This window comes from Penicillium coprophilum (genome assembly GCF_028826855.1).
Source record: "Penicillium coprophilum strain IBT 35676 chromosome Unknown utg000004l_segment0_segment0, whole genome shotgun sequence".
Classification (NCBI taxonomy): domain Eukaryota; kingdom Fungi; phylum Ascomycota; class Eurotiomycetes; order Eurotiales; family Aspergillaceae; genus Penicillium; species Penicillium coprophilum.
The window spans coordinates 4,958,201-4,980,814 of NW_026622723.1; the positions used below are offsets into that span (position 1 = coordinate 4,958,201).

At 48.0% G+C, this 22,614-nt stretch overlaps 12 protein-coding genes across 12 annotated transcripts; 5 read left to right on the top strand and 7 right to left on the bottom strand.

The window, feature by feature from the left end:
• Nucleotides 1-268: 268 nt before the first annotated feature.
• On the bottom strand, nt 269-886 carry N7500_006306 (uncharacterized protein; the record flags this gene model as incomplete). The annotated part of the gene is made up of 5 exons (XM_056677450.1): nt 269-368; nt 506-518; nt 582-644; nt 745-760; nt 827-886. 5 exons carry the CDS (start codon nt 884-886, stop codon nt 269-271), a joined length of 252 nt encoding a protein of 83 aa, XP_056532450.1.
• A 270-nt stretch (nt 887-1,156) lies between these two features.
• N7500_006307 (cytochrome c oxidase subunit VIb) lies at nt 1,157-1,818 on the top strand (the record flags this gene model as incomplete). The annotated part of the gene is made up of 5 exons (XM_056677451.1): nt 1,157-1,223; nt 1,424-1,454; nt 1,519-1,600; nt 1,661-1,724; nt 1,784-1,818. The coding sequence occupies 5 exons, from the start codon at nt 1,157-1,159 to the stop codon at nt 1,816-1,818; spliced, it is 279 nt and encodes a 92-aa protein (XP_056532451.1).
• Nucleotides 1,819-2,523: 705 nt separating this feature from the next.
• Nucleotides 2,524-3,725, bottom strand: N7500_006308 (uncharacterized protein; the record flags this gene model as incomplete). The annotated part of the gene is made up of 4 exons (XM_056677452.1): nt 2,524-3,219; nt 3,321-3,419; nt 3,510-3,514; nt 3,569-3,725. 4 exons carry the CDS (start codon nt 3,723-3,725, stop codon nt 2,524-2,526), a joined length of 957 nt encoding a protein of 318 aa, XP_056532452.1.
• A 1,078-nt stretch (nt 3,726-4,803) lies between these two features.
• On the top strand, nt 4,804-6,348 carry N7500_006309 (phenylalanine--tRNA ligase; the record flags this gene model as incomplete). The annotated part of the gene is made up of 1 exon (XM_056677453.1): nt 4,804-6,348. One exon carries the CDS (start codon nt 4,804-4,806, stop codon nt 6,346-6,348), a length of 1,545 nt encoding a protein of 514 aa, XP_056532453.1.
• A 565-nt stretch (nt 6,349-6,913) lies between these two features.
• On the bottom strand, nt 6,914-7,801 carry grpE (mitochondrial nucleotide exchange factor MGE1; the record flags this gene model as incomplete). Its single annotated transcript, XM_056677454.1, has 3 exons — nt 6,914-6,946; nt 7,018-7,443; nt 7,526-7,801. 3 exons carry the CDS (start codon nt 7,799-7,801, stop codon nt 6,914-6,916), a joined length of 735 nt encoding a protein of 244 aa, XP_056532454.1.
• An 835-nt stretch (nt 7,802-8,636) lies between these two features.
• N7500_006311 (2-hydroxyacid dehydrogenase) lies at nt 8,637-9,644 on the bottom strand (the record flags this gene model as incomplete). The annotated part of the gene is made up of 1 exon (XM_056677455.1): nt 8,637-9,644. The coding sequence occupies one exon, from the start codon at nt 9,642-9,644 to the stop codon at nt 8,637-8,639; it is 1,008 nt and encodes a 335-aa protein (XP_056532455.1).
• Nucleotides 9,645-11,178: 1,534 nt separating this feature from the next.
• On the top strand, nt 11,179-12,335 carry N7500_006312 (zinc-dependent alcohol dehydrogenase family protein; the record flags this gene model as incomplete). Its single annotated transcript, XM_056677456.1, has 3 exons — nt 11,179-11,695; nt 11,746-12,103; nt 12,161-12,335. The coding sequence occupies 3 exons, from the start codon at nt 11,179-11,181 to the stop codon at nt 12,333-12,335; spliced, it is 1,050 nt and encodes a 349-aa protein (XP_056532456.1).
• Nucleotides 12,336-12,648: 313 nt separating this feature from the next.
• On the bottom strand, nt 12,649-13,448 carry N7500_006313 (uncharacterized protein; the record flags this gene model as incomplete). The annotated part of the gene is made up of 2 exons (XM_056677457.1): nt 12,649-13,318; nt 13,369-13,448. The coding sequence occupies 2 exons, from the start codon at nt 13,446-13,448 to the stop codon at nt 12,649-12,651; spliced, it is 750 nt and encodes a 249-aa protein (XP_056532457.1).
• Nucleotides 13,449-13,868: 420 nt separating this feature from the next.
• N7500_006314 (putative methionine permease) lies at nt 13,869-15,653 on the bottom strand (the record flags this gene model as incomplete). Its single annotated transcript, XM_056677458.1, has 4 exons — nt 13,869-14,007; nt 14,054-14,454; nt 14,508-15,236; nt 15,300-15,653. 4 exons carry the CDS (start codon nt 15,651-15,653, stop codon nt 13,869-13,871), a joined length of 1,623 nt encoding a protein of 540 aa, XP_056532458.1.
• Nucleotides 15,654-16,128: 475 nt separating this feature from the next.
• Nucleotides 16,129-18,197, bottom strand: N7500_006315 (uncharacterized protein; the record flags this gene model as incomplete). The annotated part of the gene is made up of 10 exons (XM_056677459.1): nt 16,129-16,144; nt 16,198-16,400; nt 16,458-16,493; nt 16,546-16,748; nt 16,805-16,871; nt 16,920-17,130; nt 17,185-17,350; nt 17,403-17,665; nt 17,723-17,895; nt 17,949-18,197. 10 exons carry the CDS (start codon nt 18,195-18,197, stop codon nt 16,129-16,131), a joined length of 1,587 nt encoding a protein of 528 aa, XP_056532459.1.
• Nucleotides 18,198-18,651: 454 nt separating this feature from the next.
• On the top strand, nt 18,652-20,327 carry N7500_006316 (uncharacterized protein; the record flags this gene model as incomplete). The annotated part of the gene is made up of 7 exons (XM_056677460.1): nt 18,652-18,825; nt 18,888-18,979; nt 19,036-19,285; nt 19,336-19,464; nt 19,518-19,554; nt 19,608-19,726; nt 19,776-20,327. 7 exons carry the CDS (start codon nt 18,652-18,654, stop codon nt 20,325-20,327), a joined length of 1,353 nt encoding a protein of 450 aa, XP_056532460.1.
• Nucleotides 20,328-21,468: 1,141 nt separating this feature from the next.
• cbpA (putative calcineurin binding protein) lies at nt 21,469-22,320 on the top strand (the record flags this gene model as incomplete). Its single annotated transcript, XM_056677461.1, has 1 exon — nt 21,469-22,320. The coding sequence occupies one exon, from the start codon at nt 21,469-21,471 to the stop codon at nt 22,318-22,320; it is 852 nt and encodes a 283-aa protein (XP_056532461.1).
• Nucleotides 22,321-22,614: the final 294 nt, after the last annotated feature.

Here is a 22,614-nt window from a genome sequence, read left to right on the forward strand (position 1 = left end):
GTTACACTTTACGATAGCTACGACGAAGATGACAAACAAAAAAGCACAAGTCACACACGACAGTACAATTTGCCAATTACACAACTATGATCCAGGATCGGGAAGCTGGAATTTGTACAAAGGCTCCAATCTCGACCTCCTGATATCTCCACTGGCTTTTCTCAAATCATGCCCATCGGCTTCAAATTCTCCTAATCAACAATACAAGCAGCAAGAATCCAAAACTGCGAATCGTATTCTGAGAGCTCAAATAAACATGGTGGTACATTTAGTGCTCACGGCTCTCGGGGCTGTTGCGGTAGAGACGCAGGGTCTTATCGGTCATCAGCTTCTTGCCGCAAGAGTAGACAGCAGCGCCAAGGGCAACACTGAAATTCTAAGTTAGCATCAGGGAAATACATGAGCTTGATTGCCAGTGAGGGACATAGGGGATGAAATTCCGGCATGTGTCGGACATGTGATCCGGGATCAAGCGGCAAACAGTCTCAAACAGGGGGAAACGTACGCGAGGACGAAGCCTAGACATCAAGCAGATAGTTAGCTAAATTTTCCCATCTCAAAGTCATGACGATAACACATACCAATGGGAAGCAACTCGGGGGGCACACGCTTAAGCTGGCGCAGACGCTGGGAGATAGTGTGAGCTATAGGCGCATGGTTAGTTCAATGGCTGTCCTCATGAAAGTAAAGTCATTCTACATGACTCCGTTGGTGACCGGATCCGGTGATCATGGAGGTGCATACCACTGTGTTGCTCCTTCTACAGAGAAGAGTTAGTAACCGAGCCGATCGTATGATCACAGAATTGCCGAGGGAAAGAACATACAGGAGTAGGGAAAGCAAAGGCCCGAGTGGGCTGCATCCGCAGCATGCGAGTGGGATACATGTTGAGATCTGTGGTTCAACACTGGAGTAGTAGAAGAAGAGTGGGATAGAGGACGAGGTTGGAACACCAGCTTTCCAAGAACGTGACTGGCTCGGGTGTAAAAGCGAGACGCTCAGTGGCTCTCGCTTGACCGCCCGCGGTCATACCCGGCACTTCACAGCTTCAATCACCCAACGTCGCTCTTCCCGGCTCACTTTCTCCCCTCCTCTCTTTCCACTCCACTCCAATTCTTTCTCTGTGTTGTTTCTCAAGAAGCTACACGTCGCAAATATGGGTGCTATTCCGGAAGCCGACCCCGATGAGGTCCTCGAGACAAAGCCCTTCAAGTTCGTCACTGGTAAGTCCACTAACCCCCTCCCGCGAAAACCGGGGCCAGGAGCCCTATAAAGAGTCAATGGCTAATTTAATAATTTAATCGCAGCTGGTGCGTAAACCTTAGATATGTCCCCGCTTCTTTCGCTCGTCGCATGCGCGTGGACCGATATCCCCCGATCGGCTGATGTATGGTGTAATTGACATTTTTTGATCGAATCGTAGGCTACGATGCCCGTTTCCCTCAGCAGAACCAGTACGTGATAAACTGTTATTCGGTTGCTCTTTTCATATTTATCTAACGTTGATTCACTTCTCAGGACCAAGCACTGCTGGCAGAACTATGTCGACTACTACAAGTGTACCACTGCCAAGGGCGAGGACTTCCGTCCCTGCAAGCAGGTAATTTCGACAACGAGTCTCTTTTGAAAACCTAGCAGTTCCTAACAGCTTTTCTTGCAGTTCTACCACTCCTTCCGCTCTCTTTGCCCCAAGGCCTGGACCGATCGTTGGGATGGTCAGCGCGGTACGCATCTAGAAATTTTATCTGGTGAGGTTTCTATTCATACTGACTCGTGTTCACAGAGGCTGGAAACTTCCCTGTCAAGCTTGACAAATAGATGACCAGCAGCTGTTTTTGGTTGGTCAATTTTGGGTTGGTCAAGTGAGGCGTGTCAAATTTTTATGTATCGACAAGTTCCAATGTACTCTACTGGGTCACTCGGGGACACAACTCCTCTATATCCTAGGTCGTTCCGTCCGTGTAAAGCAAGGATATGTTTATAAGCTCGCCGTAATGTAGCAAGAAATCTATTAATGGCTGGTGCTTGTTCTGACTCGTTTGAAGCCCGGGGAGCCCCCTCATTTTCCACCAGTAGACGCTTGCAATAACTACAAACCATTTGAAAATCAACTTAGGATCTCGAGCAGGAGGCTAACGCCGTTGCGGAAATGCTCTGAATGCGATTCAGTATGTATCTATCTAATTCTATGTAATCCCAGCTCCGATAAGAAAAATACATAATCCAGCACACTGTACAAAGCCATAGGGCCATGTTCTAGATATGCTCCAAGGCCGACTCCGGCCGTCATTCGAATCTTCGACGGAAGAAACATTCGAAAGAATGCAAGTTATATACAAGCCAAAATGAAAATGGTGGGTGTGAGTCCCAAAGTGCACCACCCAGATAGAAAGCTAGAGAAAATGATGAAAAATCGTATATACCGATAATATATCGGACAGAATGCGTAAATGCTGTTGGAAGATTGGGCGAGATCTAAGGGGGCAAAAGTGTCACAAAAAGGATTAATCACTCTTTGGATCTTTAGATGCCCTTCAGCTTGCGGTAGAGCTTTTTGTGCTCCTCGAGGAAGAGGAAAGTGGCAATGGTATGGGGGCCAAGACGAATGAAGCTAGGCACCCAGCCACGGAAAGTCCATCCCAGGCCTTCCTTGCGGCAGATATCCCGCAGAAGACCAACGATGCTCTGGCTAGCGCCCTCCGCATGAGAAGCCGTCATAATGCGAGTCTTGATCACGTCCACGGGGCTGCAGACAGTGGTGGCAACGAAGCCTGCCATGAACGAGGCCGTGAAGTGTGTGCTCAGATTATCAGCCATGCCGGCTTTCTCAATACACATGCGCTTGAAGGTATCGTAAGAAGCAAGCTGCGAGGCAGTCATGAGGATTGCGCGGGTTGAGTTAGGCCACACACCACGGAAAAGAGAACTGAATCCCTCTGTCCGCGTCATCTGGATGAGTCCATGGAATGCGTGTCGGTAGTTGCGTCGTTGGGCGGGAGGAAGGGATGCATCGTGTTGCATGCGGACGTTCATCACATCAGCTGGGTTGCCTGCTATGCCGCCGACGAACCCGGAGGCAGAGGCGATCCCGATGAGAGTGAGGAGGCTTGGTGTGCCGGTGGAATCTGGGGTGGGCGAAACAACGCGTGACTTCAATTCTTCGTAAATACCGAAGCGCGTTGTGGAGTATGTGATTTGACGTAGCATCGCGGCTGATAACTATATTTCCATACCCAATTTGTCCTTCGTTAGCCAACTGTGCTCGTTTACTGATAGCCATGGGGTATTCGCTGTCGACTGGAATTTGGCATTGTACATACACCACCGTATAAGCCCGTGAAGCCATTATTCTTCACGACGTGGACAAACGTCCCGACCATAGTCTTCGGCGCATCGGGTGCACGAGTCTGTAACCGAACCTATTATGCGACAAACGGGTATCAGCGTCGGAGGTCAAAATCGCGGCCATGAATGGGCCATCGGACGAACGACTGGGAGCTTAGAAATACCTTAACTATAGGCGCAAAGTCAGCATATGTAGTATAGACTCGAGGGGAGAAGAACATACCTAAATCTAACGGGTGCGTCACGGACGCAGCAAAGCATGAGGCCGAACCTCCAAACCAAAACGGGTAATGCACCTGCTTCGGTTTTGACTGCGCGGGCGTCTGAACGGGCGCGACCCGGGGCTGAGAAGCAACCTCCAACATCTTGCCGTCTGCCATCTTGCTCCTAGAAAACAAGACCCTTTATACAATGTACAAAAAAAAAGGCGGGGAGAGAGTTCAGCAAATATGTTTTTTTTTTTGGACTTTTTTTTCGGCTTTTCGAACGTGACTTGACGTAATTTTTGAGCCTTCTAATACCGACGGAGACAAATCAGAAGCCCGAAGTCACTCGGCCACCCGCTGAAATGTGAAGAAGCAGCCAATCAACTCAAGTCGTTCGATGGGGCTTTGTCACTTGCGCCAATCATATCCTCGGTTTTGCAGTCTCCTTTGCGCCGGGCATCTCTTGTATAACATACAGCCTTGGCCTAAAGACAAGTGATCCTGTATATTGTCCGTCGGTCGTTGAAATGGATGCCGAGGGTATCTTTGCGCATATAGCCAGTATGATTGCTTTAACGGAGCAGCTGATATGTGACGAGATCGGCTGTCATGGGGATCTTCGGAGTTTTTACGGATATTGGTCGGTTGGCCTCGGCCTAGGAAGGAGGGGTGCAGCCCTAAGGGGAAATACATGCATTAAGGCTGCCTGGGGAGGTATTATGGTTGTGAGGGATTAAATCGGGGTATCAAAGGTACAAAATATGCTATGACTAGAATTAAGGCTAGTTTGGTGAAATATGTTGTTTGCCTGGTTTCATCGGCGCAGATGCGATAGTATTTGTATTCAGTCGTGGTCGCACGTATCAAATAGAAAAGAAAGATATGAAACATAACTCAGTATCAGCCGGAGTGCTATGTTTTGTTCGGTACTAAGCATGTATACTAAAACCGACGTATACTCTATACAATATAAAGATGAATTGCATAGTAGACAGAGAACCTTATATTTAGATATCTGAAGGCTGAAATGGCCAAAGCTTTCAGCTGTAGCAACCATAGAGAAAATTGAATATTTTCAAATTATAACCCTCTCTCTCTCTCTTCTAGAAAGAGTTAACTGCTAAGCTTTCTATAGTCTTGTTGGGTGTGCAGATTGGCTCGACAAATGTACTTCGGGGACTAATTTCGCCGACCCGAAACATGTGTTGATAGTGTTGATAGACAATTCTCACACTGATTGTCCAACACAACCATGAGGCTATTCGCTACCGGTCGGGCCCTGCGTGCGAGCAGTGGCCGTTGGTCAATTGCCTCAATCCGACCCCAAACCGCCATTCCGCGCTCCCTCGCACTGACTCCTATTCTCTCCCGCAACCGCGAATGGAGCTCAACCACAGCTCGCCGGAGTGAACCGAAAGCAAGCACTACCGCTAAAACACACCAGCAAAAGTCGAGCCTCAAACTTGAAGGGGAAACATACCCAACCGACCAGTGGACCAACACTCCCGATACAATTCTATCCCATATCGGACGACGACTTTATCTCGACGACAACCACCCTCTCGCCATTACACGCAAACTCATCGAAAGCCAATTCGCAGCCCCAAGTTATGGCAATTACTCAGAGAAGAACCCGGTCGTTTCAACAAGACAAAACTTCGACGTCCTCGGTTTCCCCCCAGACCACCCGGGCCGCAGCCGGACAGATACCTACTACGTGAATGACAAAACAGTGCTGCGCACCCACACAAGCGCACACCAGCAGGCGTATTTCCAGCAAATTGCTCGCAATGAGCACACCCGCCCCGAAGAGGTCGGATACACCGTGATCGCGGACGTCTACCGTCGCGACGCCATCGACCGCAGCCACTACCCAGTTTTCCACCAGATGGAGGGTGCCATGCTGTGGAAGCGGCCAGCGACGAACCCACTTTCCGCATCGGCCGAAACAGCAGCGAAGATTATGGCAGACGTGGAGAAGATTCCGCGTCACGACGTCGTGGTCGAGGACCCGAACCCGACTATCCACGCGCAGCGGAACCCGCTGCAAGACGAGCACCACAGCGCAGAGGAAGTCGAGGCTGTGGGGGCTCACCTTAAGCGCTCCCTCGAGCGAATGGTGATTAAGATATTCACCGAGGCGAGCAAGGCCGCTGCGGCGAGTAGCGGTGGCGCGGAGCCTGAGCCGCTCAAGGTGCGCTGGGTCGAAGCTTACTTCCCGTTCACCAGCCCATCCTGGGAACTGGAAGTATTCTGGCAAGATGAATGGCTGGAGATTCTCGGGTGTGGCGTTATCAAGCAGGATCTGTTGATCAACTCTGACGTGCCGGACCGGATTGGGTGGGCGTTTGGACTAGGCATTGAGCGCATTGCTATGCTTCTCTTCAATATCCCTGATATCCGGCTTTTCTGGTCACGCGATGAGCGGTTCTTGTCGCAGTTCCGGGCTGGCCATATTGCCCGTTTCGAGCCTTTCTCTAAGCACCCGGCTTGCTACAAGGACGTCGCTTTCTGGCTGCCTCCTGCGGCTGTAACGGGTGGTAGCAGTGCTGCTGGTGGGGCTGTGCCTTTCCACGAGAATGATGTTATGGAGATTGTTCGTGGCATTGGTGGGGATCTTGTTGAGGATGTTACTCTCATTGATGAGTTTACGCATCCTAAGACTTCGCGCAAGAGCATGTGCTACCGCATTAACTACCGTAGCTTGGAGCGAACTTTGACGAACGAGGAGAGTAATGCGATGCACCAGAAGGTCCGAGAGAAGCTAGTTGGAGAGCTTGGAGTTGAGCTGAGGTGAGCCCGGAGAATGTTGGATTATATGTTGTACTATACTGTGATTATTATGGAGAATATGTAAGATATAGCATTCCTCTCATTAGACCAATATGAATATATGGATATCAATAAGTGAAAGTCGTAAGAGATATAGACCATAGCCAGCTTTTGTATTATATTAGAATGTAATTTAGGAGTTACCAAAGGTGGAAGGAGAATGGAGTCATCAGAGGCTACAGCCGTGCCCCAAAGAAGTGTGTATTATACAGACAAGGAGGAGAGAGTTATCAGGAGACACAGAGGCACAGAAGTCCCGAAACAAGTGAAAAGACACCGCCAACATGAGACAATCCGTACGCCTCCAGGCACATGCAACAAGGGGTGTATGATACAGCCGAATCCAAGAGACGAGCAGAAAGATAGCAAGGAAGAGTAATTTTCCCGGGTCCAAAAGCCAGCCGTATCCGAGCATAAAACCCTATCGTGATCATGATGTATGACATATGGTACAGAGAGAAGTAAAGAAGAGTGAAATAGTGAAATTAGAGGTCGTCGAAGGATTGAGAATCAAAGTTGTCACCGACGATTTAAGCGTTCTTGACAACACCAACCTTGGCAGCCTATACGAGAGAAGAAAATAGTCAGTCACGATATTCCGCTAGAAACTCAGATCTTAGTGGGTGGCACTCACCCGCAAAACGCGGCCATTAAGCTTGAAGCCCTTGCTCTGGACGTGCATAACATCACCGTCCTCAAGACCAGCAGCCGGGGCCATGAAAGTAGCCTCGTGCATGTTGGCGTCGAACTTCTGGGTCTTGCCGTCGACCTTCTCGGCGGGATCGAAGCGCTCGAGACCGTGCTTCTGAAGGGTGTTCAGGAGGATATCCTGGGTCATCTTGAGACCGGCGACGAGATCAAGGAGGTCCTTGTTCTCTTCTGTCTTGGCAACGGCGAGCTTCTCCGCAGGCACGGCCAGCAAGGCACGGTCAAAGTTGTCGATGCTGTCGAGGAGGTCCTTGGCGAAACCCTGGATGGCGAACTTGCGGGCAGCATCCATGTCGCGCTTGTTGCGCTCAGTGAGGTTGCGAGACTCGGCGACGGAGCGGAGCCATTTGTCCTAATTAGGAGCTTTAGTAAATATTGGTCGGCGAAGGGGCTGTGAAGCTCCCTGTAGCAGTCGGTATGGGGAAATAGCTTACCTTGAACTCAATGGCTTCCTTGGTCTTTTGTTCGAGCTCCTTCTTGGTGGGGTCCTCGGCCTCTGCGTTCTCTGCGTTCTCTGCAGTCTCCGTTTCGGTGGCCTCCTTGGTCTCTGTCGAGTAAAGACGGGTAGACCGGGGAGCGAATGTCCGGATAGCCGGGATACGTGGTTGTTGTGTAGTCCGTCGCAGCGCCAGCGATGCGGTGGAGGGAGAGGAGGCAGAGAGGATGGAGCGGGCGGCCTGGGCCTGTCTGAGGATGGTTCGTTGGAACATTATGAATAGTGTGATGTGGAATTGAGAATGGAGCTCTGTGAACTTGAGGCGGAACCATATGTCCTCGGATAAAATTCATCGGGAATCACCTGACCGCCTTGGCCTTGGCCTTGGTAAGGAAAAACGCTGGGCCGAGAGGACTTTGATGTTCTTCTGACTTCTATTAGATCGAGGATGCTTTGTTAAGGTGTGAACGATACAAATGATACATGTAATTACATACAGTATCATGGGCAGCTTCCTTTTGGCCTGATATCTAGTAATCAATGCGTTGACATCATAGCCAATGGGCAACTACCACTAGCTACCGCAGGGCTTGGATCATTGATCACTGTATGTTGTATAGTTGTACATGGACCAGGACTTTGTTGAGTTGTGACTTGCAACTATCGCTCAATGGGCCATTTGAAACCCTACGAAGGATGAAATTCCGACGCCAATATGTGTTCAACCTGAGGTCCATTGCTCAAGGCATTCTTTGTTATAGGTAGCTTTGGCATAACGACCAGGCATCACAAAACGTCAACACGGACTGTGTCAGCTGGCCTTGTCATATGCCCCCTTGGCATGTTGCTTTGAGTGGCTATATTTGATTTTCTCTACCACTTATTGGCCTTTTTCCATTTTATCGCGAATGCTTTGAAGACTGACGATATGGTCTTGAGCTATAAGTCGCTGACTCTAACAGTATTCTCATGTAGAAAAGTTTTGAGCTTCAGGCTGTGGGATGATGCTTGATTACCGATGCCTCACTTAGAAAGGTTCTTACGCTAGGTCGAGAAGCTTGAAATTCAACTCATATTTGACCCCGGCTATTCATTTACCAATGCTGCGCTCACGATGCTCTCACTATATGGCTTTTCTCCACCTGGCCGCCATTCTTTTCGAACTGTGCGACGTTTGTCATCGTGATGTCCGCGATCGAGTCCAGCGCTTCATGAGATAACCAAGCTTGGTGCCCGGTCAAGATGACGTTAGGGAGCGTATTCAAGCGCTGGAAGACATCGTCTGAGATGACCGTTTCGGATAGGTCGCGGAAGAAGAGGGGCTTCTCTTTCTCATAGACGTCCAAGGCTGCTCCACCAACGTGTCCAGATTCCAATGCGTCTAGAAGAGCTGCGCTATCAACCAACGAACCACGTCCGCTGTTCACAATAACCACTCCTGGCCTGGTGGTCTTCAGGCTATCTGCATTGATGAGATGCTGGGTGTCTGGCGTCAGAGGACAGTGTAGACAGACGACATCAGCTCTTCGGAGCAGTTCATCCCTGCTCACATACTTCACGCCGATGCTAACAAGATCGGGATTTTCCACAACATCTTGTGCGAGGACTTCACACCCAAGGCCTGCTCGAAACGCTCGAGCCACTAAAGCACCGATATTGCCCGTGCCAACGACACCGATGGTGCGGCCGTATAAATCATTGCCAACAAGACCCTTGAGTGCAAAGTTGTCCTCTCGAACCCGCAGCCAGGCTTTGTGGATCTTGCGTTCCAAACAAATGACCAGACCCAGTGTGTATTCCGAGATGGCGTTGGGCGAGTAAGCAGGGACGCGACATACGGTGATGCCTGCAGCTTCGGCAGCCTTCAGGTCCACATTGTTGAATCCAGCGCATCGCAGGGCAATCAACTGTGTACCGTTGGCCGCAAGGGTGCGGATGACATTGGCATTCACTTGGTCGTTGACAAACACGCAAACCACGGGGATACCAGAAGCGAGAGACGCGGTTTTCTCACTGAGAGCTGTGTCGTGATAAACAATCTCATGATTGAAGTGCTTGTTCGCCTGATCAAGCGACGCTTGGTCGTAAGGCTGTGTACTAAATACGGCGATTTTCATGTTGATCAATGCGAGTGTGGAATTGACCTTGAGTAATTGATAGGTCGCTGTCGTAGACGTACATAAACTAGGCTGTAAACAATTCCAACTTATTATAGTCTTAAATGTGTGGCTTTGTACTTTGGAACGTCAAGACCTCTCTATGATGGTACAGAGCCTGGCTTCACAAGTCATGAACGCCTTTTATTATGGGTCATGATGAAATCCCACCAATGGATCCTAAAGTGTGAAGCTGATGACTTTTCCAGTCTTGTCACATAGTACAATACTCATGATATATCTTTCGTCATTGACTCCGGATAGTAGGTAATGATATCATCGAATTGAAGAGCAACTGCCGGTCTATCACAAATTGTCAAATCTGTTTTGCGGAATAAGTACACACTTTTGGCTGTGTTCATTATGCACCTTCGCCAGTATGGATGATGTTGCCCTGAACACAGGAAGGACTGGTATTTATATCATTGATGCCCTGTTATCAGCTGAAGCAATCTTGGAAACAAAGGATTGGAGAGTTTAGCCAAGAATATCAAGCCCCGCAAAGGTTTGGAAACATGAAGTGGTTTTTTCTGGGTATGAGATACTATAGACATGAATGTGAAGCATGCACTGCATAAACCATCTGTTTCATTCAGTATGGGCGGACGTCCTTGGGTGTAGATCAGCTACCATGTACGGTGGTCTGTAGGGACCTATCATGCAATTAAAAGCTCGACCCCTAACATCACAGGTACCTCCAGAGCCTGTGAGAAATTAAATCAAGATGGTACAGAAGTATTGATGAAGATTGAGAATAAGAGGTCACCAGAATGATGGAAATTAGACATGAGTAGGCAATGATCTTCGCGACACATAGTGTCGACCTGGTCGAGTTCTTAAGCGGGCAAGGTTGCTTGTTTGAATATGAAACTAAGAAAATGTAACCCAATTGCCAACGGAATATTGAGTTACATGTGTACAGATAGGATACTGACGTATGCAAAAATAGGTAGTTCCAACGCACGAGAGGGGTTTGTTCTATCTGGAAATAATTTCTACTTTACTGAACTTGTCTGTCTTTCAAGTTTAGCATATATCATCTACAGGTTTCATTGTTGAGCATGTCAAGTCTTATAAGCCTATACTTCAAAAGTCAGATATATGAGACCATTCTTGCTGGTCGATGGCCCCTAGGAAGACGACCTACGCGTCGTCTAGGTGTAGACTTCAAACCAACACTATAATTCGCTATTACCCCTTGCTCAATCTTTTATCACGTCAGTTGTTGTGGCCAGAAAATCTCTCCTAATAGATAACATCAGAAAAAGAGAGGTGAACAGTTATGATATGCAAGTCACACGGATTCTTGTATTGGAAGCCCTAACAATACCGATGAGAACAAAGATTTCATGTATCCAAAAAAATAAGGAGGGGTAGTTATATCCCTGCACATAGGAGTGACATCAGTATGCAAGGATATTCGATATTCAGTATAAAATCAGAGCCATTTCGACAATTTTGAAGATTTCCATTACCAACAGCCCTAAAAAAGAAAATGTCGAGCCCTCAAGTCACCCACCGTCGTGCCTTTAGACGAACCGACGATTATAGTCCAGGAAAGCCAAAGTTAACGCTTATACAAGAAGCGCTCTCGCTACCACTTGCACCGACCGCAGTCTTGGTCAAAGTCCACGCCGTCGCTCTCAACTACCGGGATGCCAACATCGCCAATGGAGGGAACCCGTGGCCGGTGGTTCCAAATGGGATATTGGGCAACGATGCGGCAGGCGAGGTTCTCGCAGTTGGAGACAAGGTGAAAACATTGGTGGTCGGGGATAGGGCCGGTCCTATCACAGATACCGAGAATATCTCAGGACGTGAAGTGAAGCGGTCCTGGCTAGCAGCAGACGAGGATGGAATTATGGCGGACCATATTGTTTTCGACGAGGATGCTCTGTGTAAGCTCCCGGAATATCTTGACTGGGTTGAAGCTGCTATGATCCCTTGTGCTGGTGTTACCGCTTGGTCGGCGTTGAAGGGTATGCAGATTGGGCAAACTGTGTTGATTCAAGGTATTTATTTCCGGAGCCAAGGCTTGTTTCAACATTAACAATTGGTTAAGGCACTGGAGGGGTCAGTGTCTTTGCACTCAAGCTTGCAAGAGCTGCGGGTCTTCGGGTGATTTTGACATCTTCGAGTGACAAGAAGCTCGAACAAATGAAGGTCAAGTACTCAAACCCACCGGTCATGACGATAAATTATTCTCAAACCCTCGACTGGGACAAGGAGGTCCTCAAGTTGACCAATGGCGTTGGCGTGGACATTGTTGTTGAAACTGGCGGGTCAAGCTCTTTGGTTAAGAGTATACGATGTACTCGACGTGGGGGTGTGGTCAGCCAGGTCGGATATCTGTCACAGCAGGACCCCAATGATTTACGAGAGCTGATTCCGACCATTATCGATCGAAGGACTATCTTGAGGTGAGATTGATTCTACAATACTGGTCTCTTGGATGGATTCTAATTGGGACAAAACAGAGGTATCAATGCAGGATCAAAACATGATATGGAGGACTTCTGTGTTGCTCTATCAGCAGCTCAAATGCCGTTGAATGACCTCATTGACAAAATATTTCCATTTGAGCAAGCCGAAGAGGCTGTTGAATATGTTTGGCAGGGTAAACAGATTGGGAAGATCGTGCTCCGTATCTAGCCAAAGTTGTCGTCCCTTTGAATATACTGTGCAATGTGTAAATACGTAGACGATGCCTAGGGCCTAAGGAATTCACAGTCAATATCAAGGACCAAGAGAGGATTCAAAATTCAGTCTATGCAACATTTTTTCTTAGACTACGAAGGAAGCATGCCCATTGTGGTAGTTATGTCGCTTGATTGGGATATTTGAAATCATATGAAACCATGGGAGACTGGCGACTTTGACGACTTGCTCAAATACACCTGGAAAGCCACCGTCCATCTCCAAAAGAAACCACTTCCTTTCAATATTGCTGCAGGCTCTTCTGGCATCAAACTATTGGCTCATTCTCAGCATGGGACTTAAGAATCCGCATGATAGCACGGCCTTCCTCTCGATGCTCCTTCCTGTGTTTGTTCAACCCGTAGGCAAGTAGAATCGCATCTTCGGACATATGCCTCTTCCTGAACCAATGTCTCTCAGATTCTGTTAGCGCCTCTACGCCTGAGGCTTGGACCAGGCCGCGGGATTTCAAGATTGCAAATCTCTGCCGTTCATGCTGAGGCCAGAAGGCATGAATCATATAGTGCCCGTTTGGGAGCAAAGGCGAAGCCCCAAACTGATAGCCGTATGGAGGCGCGCTAACCTGAAGTTGGTACAGCCGGGGGCCTTGACTCATGGACTTGAAGTAGGCCACGGTACGACCATCGGAGTCGTCCATAATTCGACCGGAGCTAGTTGAGGTGGTGGGCCCGCAAACGATAGTGTGACTGTGCGTTATGGGACTTCCAATGATGTTGCAGAGTATCGCAGGTGTGTGCAACACGTTCTTCAAGCTGATGGAGCTGTACGACTCCTGATCGGTCTGGGTTGGCGAGCTCATGGTGGTTATGTTGACAGTTCCCATCCCAATGACTTCGACCGAGCCTCCAGCCATATCCGTGACATGAGACTTGAAGGGGATGTAGTCTATTCCGAACCAACAGCGATCTTTGGCAACACTGGTCTAGTTAATAGATGCATTCAGCCCTGCGAAGAATAACTTACTTACTGGGTGTTGGAGTGAATGGAAAAGACCCAAGCGGGACATGGAGGAGGTGGATTCCCAGGCTGTCGAGGCACTGATGCCATGGTGAAGTAGTACTTTGTTTGAGGCCTATTCAGATGAATCAAGTGAAATGTGCTGAGAAGTTCAGTTGTGATTTCAGCAAATACACACAGAGAGGGAGATCCATATGCTGTATTCGCTCTAGAAAGAAAATGAATGGGGAAAGAAGAGAGTGACAGGGAGAGAAAGATAGAAAAGAGGAACTGAGGAAGGAAGAAAAGGACCTGTCGTGCGTGATTGCTCACTGTAGCCTCAGACCTCATCCATTTTACATCACAAGTGAGTCGGCCACAAACATTGTGCGCTGGATATCGTCATAGGGGACTAGGAGCTTCTCAACATTGATCAGACTTTACATTCTATGAACCAACACTGCTTGCCCAGATGTGAGCATGAAGTCAATAACAAATTTCAAAAAGTGATCATTATATGCGTCGACTGTGTCAACTATCATATAAATGAACTAGCTTGATGATACTAGTCCCATCGGCCAGAATCTCTTTCTCTTCCTCGAGTTGATAGCCTCCCCATCGTGGGAGTAATACTGTCCAGACATACCAGTAGAGAACCCCAAAGAGCACACTGTGATTGTTAGCAAGGTACCTCTATGGAAATAATGACCACTCACATTCCAATACCGACAAGTGCATAGGTGGCATAGAAGAAATCAACATCCCCTTTCCAATTCGGCGGCGGAATAAAGGGTGCTATTAATAGGACTAAGCACATTACCACCCGTAACCACACAGCTGGCAACCATGCTTTGAATGGTCGTGGAAGATGAGGCTCCCGGTATCGTACTACCAGCAGACCGATTGTGATTGCTAAGGAAAACATCTGCCCAGGGTATCCCTCCAAGTCCAGAATAAAGTTATAAACGTCCCCCTGTGGTGGTAGGGCGAGAACCAACACGGAAGGGATATAGTGTACAATAAGTCCACCCAGTGGAGTACCAAATGGTCGCGAGGAGGAGAGGATATTCTGCCATGGAAGAAAGCCTTGTCGAGCTATCTCCTGATTCACACGTGCCTACCAATGTTAGTATTCGTTAGCTATCAATTCCACATATCTCGAGAGCGTACCAAGGCAAAGGTCACGACCATCACATTTCCGGCAGCTGAGATGGCAATAGCAAGTGGAAAGAATATTTTTCCGACATGATCTCCAAATAATCTCTGGAATAGCAGTGCACCCACTAATTCCCCATTATTTTTGATCTCCTCGAGCGGAATGACCAGGAAGTATGAAAGATTAGCAAGAAAGTATAGAGCACCGGCTGTGACCAGTGCAGTGGGACAAACGGTCTTCACTATTCCCACAGGATCATGGACCTCACTGAGAACATTGTTCACATTGCTCAACCCAGCATAGGAATAATAGACTTTGAACAAAGCCGACGAAAGCGGACTCCAGCTCCAGTTTGACCCTTCCCATATCGAATCCCAAGAAAATGAAATGCCGGCTGCTGACACTGGAAACATATGATCAGTATCTCCATGGAACTGGAGGAAAACAACCCAGATTCCTGTCAAGGATATCGCGCCAATGAGGAAGATCTTCACCCAGCCAAGAACATTCTGGACAAAGATGCCAGTCTTCAAGAAACAGCCATGGATGATAGTGATCGCCGTCAAGAGGCCAACAGCGAGCATCTTGTGCTGAAATTCAGTGGGCTCAACGCTGAGCGCGAAAAATGTGTATTTGGAAAAAATAATGCAGTTGCTCGCCGTGAACCCCAGGAGCACTACTTGGGCTGTTATCAAGCTCGATGCGAGAAATCGCGGTCGGGGATAGGCATACTCGAGGTACACCTGCACGAAAAGGAGAGTATTTTAGCTGACGTGTTTCTGCAATCCTGCAGCAATGTCTTTTACCTTCTCTCCCCCTGAGCGAGGTAGCATGCATCCGAATTCCATCGAGACGGCTAGACCGCAAGCTGATAATATCGTCCCAACCAGCCATACTAGCAGGGTCAATCCGATGCTTCCGGCGGATTTGACGATTGATCCTGGCGTTGCAAAGATCCCGCTCCCTATCACGCGTGAAACGACTAGTATGTATGCGCTTGACCAGTGGATGCTCTTCCTGTGGGGCGTTCCTGGTAGGATGTCGGGGTATGGTGCGTGGAACTCATCAGATGAGATGCTGAGTGATTCTTGTTGAGAGGTGTGAGGTAAAATGTTGGGAATTGATGAGCTTAAAAGAGGCTGTCTTTCTTGGATGCTCATCGTGAAGCTATTGTGAATTGCTGGAGTATTTGAACTATTTATTTATAGCAGTTATACGGTGGAAATAGTTCTCACATTTGAACGGGCTCAATCCAAGGAGGATCATCGAGAAGATAAGGTGTTGGGTGCTTGGAAATCATGTTAGATTGGCTGGCACGTCATTCAGGCTGAGTGTTGTGTATCGGATCCTTGCAGCTCGGTGGTTGACGCCATAGGAATGTGATCGTACTCACATTAGATGGGAAAGCTTATTGCGCCTTGGGCTTTGAAATCAATGTGGAACTATTGCCGGATTCTCTATTGAAGATAAGTACCTGGTGTTATCCCGTAGATCTGGAGCACATGGGAATTATCCAAGGAAAGATATCAACAAAACAAGTAACATTCCAGTATAAGGACCACCCTTTTATTTCATATCAGAATTCCTCGGCTCCCCAAACCCCATGTCGAATATTTTTAGAGAGCATATAACCCATTAGAGTACATATCGGCTGTTTTCAAATTAGAATTGAATCCCAGGACTGGCCAGTGGATGAAAGCTTACAAGGTCAAGTTCTCCCTGTCAGTCAGATCCAACTGACTATTATCCACGATGCGAGCGACTTTGCCTCCATCCGAATCAACGGTCTCGACAATTCCATTGCTCGCGACTTGGTCGGTTTCCGCGAGCTTGTTACGACGTTTGTTCTCTCGGCTTAGGTAGGTCCGAAGGGCGATTATAATGATCGAAGGAAGAATTGCAGCGACCTTGAAAGAGCTATAAGTCAAATACTCTGCATGTAGCTTCACCAAAACAGAACTTACCACAAGCAAAATAATCCAAGTTGGTCTGTACCGAGGCTTGAATCATTGTTAGTAGCATAACAAAAGTCAGGTCAAACGAAGAACTCACTTTCCATTGCGGTCGGAACAACTGTGGAGAGATAATATTTCCCAATCCATATCCAATATGATAAAGTGCAATGACGGTGGTCTTCTTTGTATGACCCGCTGACGCATTGGCAGCCCAGATCATCACAACTGCATACGGGATACCGGTTGTAGATCGAATCCAAATTCCAGCGATGAGACCCCATCGATTGGACCAGGGCAAGGCTGCCGGGCTAATTAGCAGTGGAGCACACTTTTGAAAGAAAAAGAAAATTGCTAACCGAATAGAAGGATACTTGAAAGAGCGCCTGGAATGTATGCAATGAGTGATACCCATGCTCGGCAGTTCTGGATGTTTTAGTCCAACGTCACGTTAGAAGTCCGATTCTGGCTTACTTTGGTGTGATACAATGTGACTGCAGCTGCCATAAGAGAAAAGAAGGATACGACTCCCGTCACGGTTCCTAGTAGTGTTGTTTGGAGAACGGTAAAACCAAATGAGTTGATGATCAGTGAGTATTGATTCGTTATTCCGTTTGCCATTTCCTGGGACCAGGCGTGTAAGAAGAAAAGCCATGTCTTGGGGTCCTGAACTGCTTCGATAAACCTAAGAGCTAGTCAGTTAGTGACTCCCGAAAACACTCTAGGCATGAGGTCTGACTGATATCTTTTGAAAAGCTTTTGCTCGATCCCGGAGTGGTTTTCTCTGATCCGTAAAATGGCCTTTGCACGCTCCTCGTGTGTGAGGAAATTGGCATGGATGGGACTATCAGGAAAGAAAAGATATACAAAAATGCCAAAGATAACTGTGAGGACACCAGTGATAACTAGAACGGAGGTCAGCAACCCGAGCGATAAATGATTGGGGAACAAACATACCCATGAACCATTTCCACGGAGAAAAGCTGCCTGTTTCGATCCAAAGGACACCATAAGACAGCAGACCTGACGTGATGGGACTTGCATTACCAATGGACCACATAACTGGCATCATCACGGCCTGCTCGCCATAAGTAAAGAACATGGACATGGAAAGCAGAAATGCTGGAACAATGGATGCTTCTGCTACACCAAGGAAAAAGCGAACGACAAAAAGAGAGGCAAAGCTGTTGCAAGGTATATGCAAGAGGGTAATTCCACCCCTTAAGAGTCAGTCAGTAACTGTTGTACCATTATCTGAGAGCCAATGAAGAACTGACCATACTACCAGATTACCAGCCAGCCACTTCCCAACAGGAAACCGCTGCAAAGCCCAATTCTGTGGCCATTCAGCCAAAAGATACCCGAAATAGAAAATTGAAGAGAGCCAGTTATATTGATTCGAGTTCAGATGCGCATCTTGCATGATCCCTAGGATCGCAGAACTTCCAAGCTACTAGCATGTTATCACTGGACTCTCATATTCGGGGAATTGAATTGACATACCGTTTGCTTATCAACATACATCAAGTGATATCCGATGCAGAGAAAAGGCAACACCCGCCACAAGCATTTGTTGCGAATCTGTATGGCTTCTTCCGGAGTCGGGTCTGTGACTTGAATTTTCGAGAATAGCTTGAAGCTCTCATCGGCAAACTGACCAGGAAGCTTTGGCGCGGTATTAAATTCATCATCAGTCTCTTCATTAGCTTGTGTTTGCGCCCCAAAGCCGGTCTTGAGGTTTTCTACTGCCATCGTGGGAGATATGAGGAATGTAGAGTGTAAACAAGGCGACTCGATTGAATGTCCATGGATAAATCGCAGTCCTGCATAGGTACTTATGATACTTAGTGGCCTCCAGATAAATTGCGCAATGTTCTCGAGCTCCGTCGTCTTCACACTAAGAAGTTCTGTAGATAAGAAAGACGACTGCGGGGGTTTACAATAGTCTCCCAATCTGGTAGGTCGTGTAATAGTACATTAGCAAGCTCTGAGAAGACTCTCCAGTTATCTTAACGCGATCTTCAAGATAAACGCGACTCTGACCCCAAATCACGCCTAAATTCGCAATTGTGGGGTTGCGCCAGCGCTGCATTGTTGGCGTGCTTAAGAGCTTAAGGCCATAGACCTCAACTATAAGAAATTCGTTTCTCCCAGAACCTTTTGTCCAAGCCGACCCGCGCTGAGTCAACGGAAATCCCATTATATCATGACAGAGAAAAGCGAGCCTATTCGTGTCTTGATTGCCGGTGCAGGCATCGCTGGCCTTGCAACGGCTATATCTCTGGCACGCATACCAAATCTTCCGAATTTGGACATCCAACTATATGAACAGGCCCCGGAGCTCTTGGAAATAGGAGCTAGTATAGCGCTGAGTCCAAATGTGGGTATCCTGCGCATGATTCTGAATCATTTAGACAATCTGATCAGAATGATGAAAACTAGGGCATGCGCACACTGGAAAAACTCGGCGTACACAGTGCCCTAACAGACGAAGTCGGGTTTAGAGGCCCAAGTGGAACCCCGCAGATCTTCCGGTATGAATCCATCTTATACTCAAGTTGTACTCAGCGCGCTGATCATAGATAAATAGCCACTGGAAAACGGACCAAGTCGTGTCTGTAGACACTCATGTCAACGTCACTGATCCCCGCCATCATACTACCCGCTTCCACCGGGCACATGTGCACTCTGCTCTGCTTGAGCATGTTCCCAAAAAGTCAATCCATTTGGGCAAGAAGATTGCGCGTGCGGAAGCTAACCAGGCTGGTGTTTCGTTGTATTTCGAAGACGGGGGTAGTGCTCACGGAGAAATCCTCATTGGGGCAGATGGGATTCGATCGGTTAGTGATGTAAGTTTGACGAGAACTGCGCTTTGCTAACCCAGGTTCAGTGTGTCAGACAATCGTTCATCCCGGATTATAAGTTACGGTTCAGTGGGAAAGTATTCATGAGGGCGACGTTTGATGCCTCGTTAGTAGAGGGCAAGATTCCCGACCTACCTGCTGATTCGATGCATTGGGTATGTAATAACCGTGTTGATCAATGTCAAAACAATTGCTAAAAATATCACAGTGGGGTCCTAAAGACAAGTTCTTTGCCTCTCGGCTTGGTAAGTGGCAATGATTTAACGTTTCATAGCTAGATAGGTCTGACAAGACCCAGGCAAGAACCAATACACCACCGTGGGTGCATACGATGACCCACACTCAGCAGAGGAAGTGGAGAAAAGCATTGCATGGGATCAACTGGGAAATGTGGAGTTTTTAAGACAGCGATACAAGGTGCGTTCTTAATTGACCTGTCCGAAGCCACTTGACTCACAGCTCTAAGGACTGGAACCCCACCGTCAAAGCTCTGACAGAGCTCACACCATCCACAAATCTTTATCCCAATTTCGCGGGAGATGCTCTCCCAAGCTGGGTTTTTGGGTCACGAGTGACTCTTGTCGGGGACGCAGCCCACGCTCACGGCGGTGCCTTCGCAGCCGGAGGCTCGCTGGCACTAGACGACTCACTTGCTCTTGGTCTTGCGTTCAAACAAGTGTTCTCTTCTGGAAAGGCCACGTTCTCAGCTAGAAATATCAACGAGGCATTGGGGCTATACAGTCAAACCAGGCAGCCGCACACAGCTCGGTTGCTGCGTATTGTGCACAACCAGATCGATCAAAAAGGTACTGTTTTTGCGACACGTGAAGAAGAGGATGCCGCACTTGTTACTCGAATGACTGGCAGGCCAGATACGGTGTGGCTATCGGAACACGATGTTGAAGCTGCGTTCAATGCTGTTGTTGAACAACTGGAAGGGGAGCAGCGACTGGTACGCCTCGCTGAGCCGGAGAGAAAGGTAGGCGGATTGATCCAGTTCCAGGGAAGCAAGTTATAGAATAAATTTCATTAATTACCTCACAATTTATTCGATACATAGTTCAAGCTCATGATGGGATTGTGTTTATCCTGGGTAGTGACTTTTTCTTCGCATTTTGTAATGGCAGGACATCCTTAAGACATTCGTTTGTTGGGATCCTTGTATACGAGTGAATTTTGCGACATTCGGCCCAAGATAAAAGCGAGGCTAGGGTCTGGTGTCCTGTACAACTGATGGGACACTGAATTTCCGACCGAGGCTTGTGCTCCGGATGTGCCACAAAGAGCTGTGCCAATGCCATAGCCTGCTTTGCTTTCACCATGTCTCGGGGAAAGGAGATATGTTCCATAAATAATCAATTGAGTAGCCTTGCAATTAAAACAGACCTGTCTAGTCTAAAGTTTACCATTGTACAGTAAAGCGTCGGGTTCGTTATCCAAGGCTTGGGGAAAATGCGGGTGGCAATGCATGAAAAGTGGAGGCCCTGAAAGATGTATGGAGTACCCCGTAGGCAGAATGATAACAAGCCAACGGGGGGCTTAGGCAAGGCAAAAGTTAAGAGACCTCGGGATTAAATATGAGAGTTCTACATACAACGCTGTATTCATTGTACTCCTGTTCCATGATTGAGTCGGATGTCCCGGCAGAAAAGGGGCGGAGTTTCTGTTGAAGGTCACGGGGTGTGGCTGGTGCACAAAGGGGAGATGCAATAGGTATGGATGTGGCGTGTGTGGCACATGCAACATGCACTACTATGGCTGGGAACGTTGTAGTTTATTCCAGTAAATTCCACTAAATATCACAAAATAGGTTAAAATACAGTAGATCACACATTCCTTTGATCTGAAAAAGTTAGGCTTGAGCTGGGAGCAGTGGATCTACAGGAACGTGGAGGCGTGGGTGTAGAGGCAGTGCAGGGAGATGACGATACATAGCTGCGCCTCACCTTAATTTGACACAGTGCTCTGCACTCTGTATTAAAGAGAGTCAAACCCAGAACCTTTCATCCTCTTCAAAGTTTTCTGCATCATTCTCGCCATCCAACACTCTATCAGAAGTTCTAGAACGTTTCTCTAAGCCAGTTCTTATCCGGTGGCAACCTCCTTTATCTTCTCCATACCCAACCTCTCCTTCAAACATACAACCACATACACACAAAATGGCTACTTCCGTCTCACCACCACGCTCACTGGATTCGGCGCCTGAGTTCACTAGCTCACCTCCCTCTTCCTCGCGACCATCCTTAACCCTCGATATCGCCAACATGCCCGCACTCTCTCAGCCAACACCACCCTCCAACACCCTCCTAATCACCAATCTCCACGATCTACTCGTCTTTCAACCCTCAGCACTGGAAGAAATCCGCAACCAGATCACCGCTGTGGCACCTCTAAACTCCTTCTCCCCACTTCCCTCAATGCGCCGCATCGTGTGCTCCTTCCAGAATGAGTCCGACGCCACCGCCGTGCGCAAACTCCTGGACGGCAAGCGCCTGCTAAACCGTGACGTCTACCCCCGAATCTACTTCGGCGAGCCGACTGCAATCCTAGATGGCGGCCGACCAAAACTCCTCGAAGCCCCGCAAGTTTCCAAGATGTTCTTTATCTCACCGCCGCCCAGCCCGCCACACGGATGGGTCGTGCGCAACGAAGACCCGCCCAACAAAGAAGTTCACGCCACGGATCTGGCTCATGCGTTGTCCAAACTCAATACAGACCAGACGCAGCCCGAGGCGTCTGCTGTTGACCCCGCGACACCGGTCTCCATCTCTTCCGATAAACGCACGTCCAGCTGGCCGCTTGCAGGCTCCCAGCAGCGTAGCAGGAGCAGCACGATCATCTACAATCCTGAGGACCATGGCGATAGTCCCAATCTTCCAGCTGTTATGGTTGAGGATATGACGCTGGGTATTGAGGATGTGGATATGGATACTGAAATGAGCCCGATTGAGATGTCGGTTAACCAAATGCCGCCCAAGACTTCTCGTCCACCGATTGAGTTGATGGAGTAGATTGTCCTCCCAGATAATATTCAATTGTGCTCTGCATTCTGTTTCTATTTTTTAGCGAGGCATGGTTATGTGTTGTGTATAGTCATTGCATCTTGTGGCATGCCAGGCGTTGGGAAAGGATGGGCATTTCAGCAGTTTCGGGATTTATTGCTTGTTTTTATTGCTCTACACAGGACTATGGTTAATAAGATTTCACAACAAAGTATCTCATATTCATCTCTGATCTCTTCAAGTAGAATGTTCAATTTCCCGTCTGATCACGAAGTCAGATATCTTATGATCACCCAAACATGT